Below are 11,308 nucleotides of genomic sequence, written 5' to 3' on the forward strand. Positions count from 1 at the left end.
AGGCAATTGATCTTTCCTGCTAAGGACTTCATAAGATGTTGATGGTATTTCATGGGAGGACAGGTCTGTGAGGATGATTTAGGTATGTACAGAAATACGAAAGAAGGGAAAACCAGCAATTGTAAAGAAACCAGTACTAAACAAGGACTGGACTTGACTTCAGAAGTGTTTGAAAAAGGGGTAAAAGAAAATTTAAAAAAGCATAGTTGAAAACAAGGGAAGGAGAGGCAGCTGAATGAAAAGAACAATAGTGAACAAACTCAAAAAGGGAAGAAAACTGTGCCCTCCTTCTCTGCAAGGAGGATAGAGGATATCTCTGCGCCTGGATATGGTGGGAAGTCAATGTTATCACCCCATACAGCCCTGTGCCTCTACCCCTCATTCATCCCTGACCCCTTTTGCCTCCTCTTGTTGTAGCACCACATCACCACATGAACTGTACCTGCTGGGGCAGTGCTACTGTTCCCTCTTATTTCTCTCTCACCCTGTCTCTCTGACATTCCAATGCCCAGCACTGATGGCTTATAACAGCACCTGCCCCAACTGTTTTGTTCTGTGTGTCCAAAAGTGTCACCCTTTTCACATTTTCATTACAAGAATTCACTCACTCTCTCACCCTTTGCCATCCTTACTAACTGGGCATGCTCATGGGGTGAAAAGTGGGGTGAACACCTTTCTTGTGGGATACAGAAACCATTGTTCAGTGGGGTAAGGGAAGTTACAAAAAGCACCTGGAGTTGCCCACAAGTGGAAAATTAGAGAAGGATGTAAACTTTGGAATGTTGCATACAGAAAGGCAGCAAGTCAGGTCAAACAACGCTTCAAGGAACAGCTAGCAAAAGGAACCAAAACTAACAGATCTCTGCTGAAATGTACGAGGCACCTGCCAGATGTTCTGAAGGCCAAAACAGTGATCAGGCTGTGCAGGGAGTGCCCAGCAGAGATAAGGCCATCACACTAAACACCTCTGCAGCCTGTGCTAAGTGTTGAGGTGAAGGTGGCAGAACCCATTCTTCAGCAGGGTGGGGTTTGCCAGAGAACATGTCTGAAACTGAAGCAACTGCGGAAGAGGCTGTTCAACGCACTGACAAAGCAAACAGTAACAACTTGCTGGGGGCAATGGCATGTGTCCAAGAGTCTTAAAGGATCTCAAGAACAAAAAGCTGAAACTGCTCTGAGCAGTGTGTAGCCCAATGTCTACCCCTGGCTTGGTACCTCAGGATGGGAAGGGGCTGCATGTGATGCCCCAGTTTGGCCAGGGGCAGGTGGTGGAAGAGTTTCTGGGATTGTTTGGGCTTCAGATGAAGACAACACGAATAAAAAGATGAGAGGTAAGTACAGCTAGAGGCTAAGAAGGTCTGGAGCAGCCTGGCACCCCACTCCATAGTGCTTATATCCCCAGCAGGCTGTGAAATCCATACTGACAGTATGTGTGCTCTGCTTTACGTCCTGAAGGTTTGGATGCATGGATGGATGTTGCCTGGTGGTACTGGAGCCAGCTGGGGCTTTTGGAGTGGTTGGCTCTTGCTGCAGGACATAAGGGATGTGGTGGTCCAGGTGCTTTGACCCAGCTGCTGGTGAAGGGGACAGCAGCAGTGACAGAGAGGTATATTTGTGTCAGCACCAGAAAGGAAGCTGCTGGTGCTGACCCTCTCCTTTCTCCTTTTCTGATTCACGAGAAGGAGCTCCCAGTGCTGCAACCCACCTGGGGACATGGGTGGGGATGGTCATTATTTCTCTGCTGTCTCTCCTCATCAGGGACTGCTGCCAGGTGCTGCTGGTGCTGGAGCCTGAAATCAATCCTCTCCACTCCAGATGGGCTTTTTGAGCTTCTAATTTAATTTTTCATTCACAGGGAATGTCTGTAATTTTTCAGTATCAGCTCATCCCTCCTTGAAGGAGGTGCATGGGAACCCTCCCTTCTGTGTGCTGGGGGAAGCGGAATTGTCAACTGACCCGGGAGGAGAAGCATGTTTTTGCAGTGGATGGGAGCTGGACGGACTTAGTGTTACACGTCATGCTCTGGAGGGAAGCACGAGTCCCATGCTTTTTGTCTGGGACACTATTTAGGGGTGGTTGTAATAATGCTGGAGGCCTTGTGAAAAGAAAAGACCAATCCTTTTCCATTTTCTTCTTTCTCCTTTTGTTCTTTTGTGTGTGTGTGTGTGTGGTTTCTGTTTGTTTGTTTGTTTGTGGGTTTTTTGAGAGGCAGAGAATGTGGAATGTTCCAGGTGCTTTGTTGTCCACTGTAGCTTATCATTGCTCATGTTACTGAAGTCTGGGTGAAGGACATGTCAGAGAAAGTGCTCAATGCAGCAGATTGGTGTCACTAGGAGAAGCAAACATGCAGCACTAGTGAGGACGTGTCTTTGGTCAGCATTTTATACTCTTCAGGGAGTTCAATCCTTGTAACCCTTCAGACCAAAAAGAGCTCTTTGCAGTCTGATCTGTGACGAACTTGGCAATCATAGGTGGGGTGAGCACAGTTCTCAGGGCTTCTGACATTTTCATAGAATCAGAGAATGATTTGGGTTGCCAGGGACCTTTAAGATCGTCTAGTTCCAACCCACTGCCTTGGGCAGGGACACCTTTCACTGGCCCAAGTTGCTCAGAGCTCCATCCAGCATTCTCACACGTTTCGAGAGTGACATTTCTACGGCTTAAAAAGCAATTCTTGGTAAGCCTTGTCTTTCCTGTGGTGCTCCTGCACTGAATTCCAGTGTCACAGAGCTAGCAGGTACATGGCTGGGGAGGGCTGGCACAGTGACCTGGAGGGTCGGGAGTGGCCTCTCCTGTTCTGTGTCTGCCGTGTTCCAGGAAAGGTGAACATGTTGCCTGCTCTGCCCTACCTGTGCTGGAGAAACAATGCCCACAGTTGCTTTGCAGGCATTGCAGGATGTGTGGTTGTGATATAATGTGAGATTGAAGTGAACACAGTTTATTAATGCTTTACCTCTAATCAGTGCATGCTCTCTTGGAGGCAGCTGAGCTTCAGCTGTGTTCATAAAGTGCTTCTAAACCAATGTAATTGGGCTGGTGAATCTATTTTGCTAACTTAAATTGAATGAGCAGAGGCATAATAAAAAAAGGGAAACCCATGGGGAAAAGATAGTCTTGAGCTTGGCTTTATTCTTTGTAAAATATTTGCTCTTTCAATACCACCTTAGAAGTTTTGGCTTGTCCATATCCACAAAACAATACAGCCACAGCCTCCAAGTAATCTTTGTTGGCTCAAGTGCAAAGAACTTAATCTTATGTTTTGCTGGTTGACACAATGTGTATAAAATTTTGTGTCTTATAGCCAACTATTCTGCTGAAGAGTTAGTTTTAAAGACCTAAATTTAATATTTATTTGCACTGACACAGTGTGCCTTGCAATGGGCTGGTGTGCCCAGCAGCTAATCAGATGATGACCAGATTCCTGTTCTTCAATCCACGTGGCCAGGCAGTGATGCCATGTGGCACTTGGCCACGGCACATTTGACCTTGGAAGGCAGCATGGCTGTCTCCCAGATAAGCAGAACGTCTAATATTATTTATCCCTGTCTTCTTAATGCAGTCAAGTTTATATTTGATTCACTCTTAGTCTCAGTGACGTTTTCTGTATTAAGTGTTTTATATTTAAAATGGAAGGAACATTGCTGTTAGCACAAGGTCACCTTGTTTATCAGTGAGTATTACTTTTTTTCTGCTTTGTAGTATCTGCTTCACTTGTTTTTGTGGTTTAAATCCAGTTTGAGACCTTCAGGTTCACAGTAATTGTGGACTCTAGTGGGGAACATCAGAGAGCAGGTAGTCAAAATCAAATGCCATGGTATATTTCTCCTTATGAGGAATACAGCTACTTCTAATGCATTTCTTCCATATCTCCATTATTTTTCCTTCCTTCCAAGTGAGTTTGTGGGCCAAAAAGGCAGACAAACCGCCAGCTCTCATTTCCTGTGTAACACAGGCCTTGGAATTTTACCCAGTGTCTCTTCTCACTGATGCCAATAATTTTCTCTCTTTTTTAAAAAAAATTATTATGAAAGGACAGTTTGAAAAAAACTAACCTGACCTTTATGTGAATACCTTGAAAGACTGACTACCCCTTTTATTGACTGATAGCTAGGACAGTCATCCTCACTGTTGAGGATATGATGTGTAAGACATCTACTCTGAATGTGCCTAAATATAACTTGCAGCAGTTGATTCTCACCGTGCCTTTCTCTGCAGGTGGTGGTGCCACCAGTACTGTGTATTTTCTGTGGTGTGGCTGAGAGTTACTGGTTTAGCGAGACCAGAGTAATGCCTCAGAGTGTCCCTGTCAGGCGTTTTCTGACCTTCCTAATTGCTCCCGTCATTTTGCTCTGGACCCTCTCCAGGCTTTCAGGATAATAAGGAGCTGTGTGGGCGGCTGCTCTGTGGGTGGGTGCTGCAGCTTCAGGCTTTGCTGGGCTTTCAACTCTGCATTGTCAGTCACAGGTGACGGTGACTTCTCCAGTGGCTGCTGATGCCTGATGATTTTTGCCTTTTCTTTTTATAAACCCTTTTATATTTTTTATACCTTTTTTTATATTCTCTGTATCCTTAGCCTACGTGCTTGTAATTTTTGTAGTCTGATATTCTAGCTTAGTGCTGGGGTTCTGCTAGGCAGGGAGACCAAACATCCTCAGTAGGAAGCCAGAAAGCTCTGTGCTATCTTAAGAAATTGAGGTTTCAACCTTGATTGAAGCCTTCTCTCTGGAATGTATTTTGTAAATTGGGCTCAAGCTTCGTCTGGGGAGGAATTCTTTAGAGTAGGGGGGATCACACCATTTTATTAAGCTTCTCATTGGGGGATCCTTGTCAGATATGCTAATTTGCAAGGTCTATAAAAATTGTATACGCATTATACGGTGTGTGCGTCTCGGTGTGTTCCACCTTGAAGAGCTCTGCACGTGGGATCCTATTAAATACTGAGGTATAAAACCCTTTTATCCTTTAACCGTCTCTGGCTCATAATTCTAAGACCAGCAGAAAGGCAACACTGCCAGGGAGGCTCCTGCTCTTGGCAGCCTCTCCTTCCTTGCTGTCTGCACAGGAGCCAGCAGTGGTCACACCCCAGCCTCTTATCTGGGGGTGTCCCAATCCAGTGGGCTGTCCACAAAGCTTCCCTGAGTCCTGAGCCAGAACAGCAGCACCAAAAATGAGGAGGAAAGGACATAAGTAAAAGCTGCTTCTGTCAGCTGTTACACTCTGCCCCTGGTCACTCTTAGGTGTTCCCACAGGTTAGACAATTCAGAAGGATTCATGGATCAACAGCATTGAGGGAGCATGGTGGTCCAGGGCCTGAGGAGACTCCACTAACACTACTGAACATCTTGTCTTGACTGAGTATGGTCACCTGGCTGGGTGACTTGGGCTCATCTGAAGGACTCCCATCTCCTTTAGCTACTGACCTTGACATTTGCAAATTTTATCACCAATTATTTTACAGTCGTATCTCCTGGTGCAATTATTAAACAGCACAGACGTTTGATGATCTGAGATGCAAATTTGCTTGGCTACTGATCTGAAAATACTTATGCTTAACAGATGATGTTAAAACATTCCTTAGTTTGCAGAAAGATGAGGAAGTTTTTTACTGTCCTCATGTAGTGTGAATACACAAATCCGTTTCTTTCTGTATGCAAACAACTATGTTCTCTGTATCAAGAAGTCTCCATCAAATGTCTTCACTATCAAGTTCTACCTATATCCACCCAGTAGGAGCTTAATCTGTCACTACTATTTCTTAGTTTTCAATGTATTTTGAAAAATCCTGCTTCCAAGTGCCGTTAGCACTTGCAGCAATCCAGTTTTTCCAGATTATTTTGAACACTCCTTATCACTTTGTATGCTTCATAAATTCTCACTTTTATTGTGTGCCATATACCTCCTTTCCATACACCCCTTCCTTCTACTTTTTTCCTCTCCCAGTTGGTTTTATACAAGATTTCTGTGTTAACCTTCAAATTCCCTGTTAGGCCAGAAAAGTGTTTAATTTTTTTTCCCCCACAACTACAGAGCCACAGATCTTCTCCATCTTGTAAAGTCCCAGCAGTGAAATGTCTATAAATAAAAATTTTATTGCAGCTTTCTCCCGGAGAGTCCTATTTTTCTGATTCCTTGATTTTTGCCATCAGTTTAACCCATAAGTTCCCCTGCTTGAGGATTTACCATTTCGAAGTACCAATTTTTGCCTACATATATGCTCAGCTTCACACATAAAATGCATAAATACATAAAGATTGTGGGTATTGCCTCGTAGGCATTAACCAAGTGTACACATCTACATACATGTAGCTTATCTGCTTACAACATGTACCTGCATTGGCACATCACAGATGCAGTCATACAAACACATCTGTATGCAATGTGATTTTTTCTGAAACCAGAGAAGAGGCATTTCTAAAGTGTGTGCTTGTTGCCTGTAACACAGCAATGCAGCACAGAGCTGAGGCTGCCTAGGCTGCCCTCCCTGGATGAAGATGATTTTTCCTGTGATTCCATCCCTGAGTGGTCACTCAGCTCCTCCAAGGGCAGCCCTCCCCCTCCTGTATCAACCAGGGGCTCTGTTAATATTTGGACAGGGCTGGCTCCCCTGAGCAGGATGTGTCAAGGGGCAGGAGACAAAGAACTGCAGGTGAGTGGCACAAAGGTTTCCTCTGTTCTGAAGCCCTTAGAAGTTGCTGAGGCTTTGGTTTACCTGAAAAGGAGAGAGAAACAAAAAAAGAAATAAGATGCAGCAAGACCAAAGCAGTGCAAAACATCACCTCAGACTGCTTTCCACCAGAAATGAATCTCCATCTCATCCTCCCTGCCTCTCCCTGCAGGATCCTGGGATATCCTGACCTCCATCTCTCCTAAGCAGCAGTGCAGAGGAGGGGCAGATGCTCTTCTCTGCATCTCAACCACCAAGGAAGTGGCTCAGCATTTTAAACTCCCACCTGCTCTTCTCCTGAGCACAACGAAGAGGTCAATGATGAAGACGAGGTAGCAATAACATCCCCCATCTGTCCTTGAGATTTCCCTTGCTCTGCAGAGGAAGAGGAGGATCAGTGGTGTTGTGTAGCCTGTGCAGCTGAGCAGCCAGTGAGCTGTCACAGCTAAATGCTCCCCAGCAGCTGACTGTGTGTGTGCTCTCGTCAGGTACTCACATGTGACAGGACTCAAGTGAGCCAAAGCCACACAGACCCAGGGCCAGTTCTACTGGCTGCACTGATGTGTTGTAACTCGTTAAACAGCAGGTATGGCTTGCTTTTCCCTGCTGGGTCAGGAGGAGACACAGGAGCAATCTCACATCAGCAGAGAGAGTGCAAGCCCCAACAGCTCCAACAGGGGGAAGCATTTTTTTGCTCTAGTTCTCTAGAAGCATCAGCCTCCAGCTGAGCGTTGGGTCCAGCTCTGTGTCTAACTCCATGGGGCAAGGCTGTTTTCTTGTGCCTGTCCACTAGGGTCCAGCCGACTTGCTACAGACTTTTGTTCTGTTGCTCCACCTTCAGTCATAAAATCTCTTTTCTTCTGAAGGAAATTAGACATTTGCTTCCTCAAGACTTCAGGGACTCAAATAAAAGCTGAAGAAGTGAAAGGGAAAGGGAAGAGGAAGACTGAGAGAATGGGTGTGAGAGGACACCAGAAAGAAAGCATGGGGAGCCAGGAAGATGTGGAGTGACTCAAAGTTTTTGATCCCTGTGGTGGGTAGATGAGGTGTGAGGAGGTGTGGGCAGGGAGACCTTGGTCCCCTGGCCCTGACACATACCTGATGCCTTGAGATGGGGGCTCACAGGGGTGGGCTCTGCCAGGGCTGCTGTAGGTGGCTGGTGCCTGCGTTGGGACTAAGCTGATGCTGAGGCAGGAGCTGATGCTGGAGGTGCCATCTCAGCTTTGCCAGTGGCTGGAGAAATGTGCCTTTGGGAGAGGAATTTCTGTGTTGTGGCAGGTCAGACTAGTCATCACATCTCCCTCGAATAATGTCACTGCTGGAACGACATGAACTCTTGGAAGCTCTGGAGGAGGTAAAGAGGGAATTGATTTATTGATAGCAGAGTACAGAAGTCTGTTCACAAGGGAAAGAAGATGAGCAGCCTGAGATGATGAGTGCTGGGAGTGGTGGGATTAGGGTGCAGAGCAGTTTCAGTGCCTGCAAACAGGGGACTCTTGTTGCCCCCAGGCACTTCCCTTCCTCACTGGCCATGTGCAGCTGGATGATGTGCTGGGCCTGGTGCAGTGGGATGGACACACAAACAAATGCACATCTCTTGTCTCTCACGCTCGGTCCTTGCAGCCAAGTGATGGGTCCACCATTCCTAGCAGCTTTGACACATCCATGAAGACTTTTGGCCACCTGGTCCTCTATTGTCATCAATGTTCCCGCCTTGACTGCTGCAGCAGCGTTCTCTGGGCAGCAGCATGATGCTGATCCCACTGGAGAGCCACAGAGTGTCCATGGACTGGGATGTACAGCAGGGCCCCTCATCAGCCTGCTGGAAGCTGTGTGTGGGGATCTCAGAATCTGCCTGTTCTCCATCACAGTCCATATAGAGCAGGGATTCTATATGGGGATGGATGCTGACTGTCAGTGGGCCCCTCTCACCCTGCGCTATTTTCCTCTGGAAGAGCATTTACCTTTAGGAGGACCCTTTTTTCTCTGGGTGACCTTCACTGAAGGGCTGGGGGGTGCAGGAGAAGCCCCAGGCTGGCTACCAGAGCTGCTTCACTTTCACTCTAGCTGAGCTGAAGGGGAAAACAAATCCCTTCACTTAAACCCATTAACTCTTCCTATACCAAGCCCAGGAGCCTGGAGGCAGCAGGGAAATGGGGCACAATGGTTGGGGTCAAGGAGCCCTTCTCAACCTGCAGCCTCTGAAAGCAGTCACCTCTCTGCATACTTGCTTTTTAGACTACTTTATATTTGTGAAAGACTTGGAGGCTGAAGCTGGTGTCTTTTTTTTTTTTTTTTCCCTGCAAAACCTTCTTCAACTGGAAAGAAGGCAGTTGCTCTGCAGTAGCATGAGCCAACTCCAGCTCCCCTTTAGCCCAGTGGGCGTGTGGTGCCACCAGCAGCTGCCAATTAAGCCCTGGCTTTGCAGGAAAAAACATTACTGGGGAAAAAGCAAGCTGTGAGAAAGGAAATGGATGAGCTCTGATGGAATTTCACTACTGCCTTTTCCCTGTATTTCAAACACATGGAGAGAAGTTGGCCACTTCTCTGCTGGTCGGTTTCCTCTCCTCACAGTTACAGAACTCACCCTTGCTGTGGCCAGCTAAAATCATGGAGGCACACCTGCAGGAAACCACGATAACCCCCAGCCACAACTCTCCCAGTACAACCTCTGGACACCCAGCTTGTACAGGCCAGACACAGATTCTTGATATAAGCTTACCCTTTGCATCCCAGTCCCATCCTCACTCAGCACGTCAGTCCTTCTTGGAAAAGCCTCACATGGAATAATAACTCTTCCTGCAGAAGCTGTGTTTAGGAGGCATGAGCTGTCAGACATGGCCAGCTGCTCTGACTAGAGCTCCTGGTGCCTCTCCAGGGTAAGATCACACACCTACCAGCACACCCTGTGAGTCCCTGCCAGTCTGAGATGCACTCACCTGCATTCCCCCTGGCCCTACAGGTTATTGTCCAGTGTTATCTGTGCTCTCAGAGGGCAGCCACATATGCCAACAAAGCAGAGCTTTACCATGAAGGTATCATGTTCAAGAGAGCCATTCAGTGGTGCTACAGCTGCTGGGAGAGGGCTGTGTATCTGTTTTCCTAGTCAGGGTGATGAAAACCTGTTAAATAACTATGTGATGACAGATAAGGAGGTATCAATGAGCAGAGGCCGAGACAGCAAGGGGAAAGAATACACTCATTGTGATGAGAGAAGCAGCAGCACACAAAGCAGTAGCCAAAGGACAATCTATTCAGTTGAGGGAAGCAGGTGAAGCCAGAGTGGCAGATGCCTGTGTACTACAGGGAATCTCAAGTGATGCTGTGGAATCAGAGAAGTGATGCTGGGAGGAGACCTCCAGAGGTCTCTGGTCCTACCTCTAATTCAATCAGGTCACCATAATTTTGTCCAACAAATCTGGAAACCCTCCAAGAGCGGAGATACTGCCACCTTTCTGGGGACCTGTTCCAGTGCTGTGTTTTTACCGTTCTGGTAAAAAAATCATTCCTGAAGTTCAGCCTAAATGTACCAAGTTTCAGCTTGTTGTCACTGCCCCTTGTTATATCACCTGCTACTGTTGAGACAACCTTGGCTCCATTATCTTTATAACCACCTTCCAGATATTGGTAGGAAACAATATGGGGTGCAAACTAGATATCATGCAAGTACCAGGAACTTAGTAGCATAAGAGTTACCCGTAGTATAAAAATTCTGCTCTTCAGGACTGGTAGAAAGGAAAATAAAAACAGTTCATTAATATCATATGTATGATGTTACAGGTTGTTTAGATGGAACTCAGAAAGCTAAAAGAGGCTTTTCTCTGGTGCAGCTCAGTGTCAGTCATAAACTGCTTGAGTTAATAGCTGGATATGTAGGGAGAGAGCAAATATTAAAAGAGATAAATCCCAGCAAGAACTCTGCTGCCATGGGAAGCTAACTTTAGAGTTATGGACCAGTGAGTCATCTCACATCACCATAATGGGCCTCAGGCCTATAATTCTCAGCATGACATAACAAATTCCTTCACAAAACCATCACTGAACCTACAAAAGATTCGTAAGTTGTAAATAGCAATTAAGTCATAGAGCAGGTGGCCATCAAAAATAAATTTGGAGCGTGTGATCATAATTTCCTTACATATAAATTCAGTGGGAAGATAAATAAGAATAATCCTGCACTGCATATGCATGTTTTGTTTCAAAAGAAATTAAATCCCAAGGAATTTGAGACTCTTTAGTGTGGACTGCAGTAGTAAGGAAACTGTAAGGAAACTGTGAAAGATGCCCAGAATTTCTGACAGAGATGTGCAGTGTCTCTGGAACATGCAAAGTGAAGAAGCAAAAGTCCCTCCATAGCTACCTGGATGAACAGCCACAAAGGGAAGGGTAAGGAGAAAACTTTTCTTCAAATGTTTGTAGATACAATGTAGCATTAATCTGGGAAATGGATTTTTAAAAGAAGAGATAGTTTTTCATGCAAGTAAATAACTGAACGAGGGATGAGAGAGTTGCTATGCAAAGAAGATGGGTTCAAACCTAAAAATATTTGCTAAAGTTAAATAAATATAAACCAAATAGAAATAATACTCTTCAATGAGGAAAATTATCTTGAAAAGTGGAGAGGAGGACAAGAATGTAATTAAT

The 11,308-nt window shown here is 45.8% G+C and overlaps 1 protein-coding gene and 1 pseudogene across 3 annotated transcripts in view; one reads left to right on the top strand and one right to left on the bottom strand.

Moving 5' to 3' along the window:
- The window catches only part of VAMP1 (vesicle associated membrane protein 1), a 30,543-nt gene extending 24,442 nt beyond the window's left edge, over positions 1 to 6,101 (top strand). The window contains exon 5 of one of the 3 annotated variants that reach the window (XM_085069328.1): positions 1,856 to 6,101. In XM_085069328.1, the coding sequence (XP_084925454.1) occupies positions 1,856 to 2,070 (215 nt within the window). In that variant the 3' untranslated portion in view covers positions 2,071 to 6,101. The remainder of the gene's footprint in view (positions 1 to 1,855) is intronic. The other 2 variants (XM_085069339.1, XM_085069365.1) reach the window with 2 other exon arrangements.
- A 77-nt stretch (positions 6,102 to 6,178) lies between these two features.
- On the bottom strand, positions 6,179 to 11,276 carry LOC146445197 (uncharacterized; annotated as a pseudogene).
- Positions 11,277 to 11,308: the final 32 nt, after the last annotated feature.

The sequence above is a fragment of the Lichenostomus cassidix genome, chromosome 1 (assembly GCF_008360975.1).
Source record: "Lichenostomus cassidix isolate B80296 chromosome 1, HeHo_3.0, whole genome shotgun sequence".
NCBI lineage: Eukaryota > Metazoa > Chordata > Aves > Passeriformes > Meliphagidae > Lichenostomus > Lichenostomus cassidix.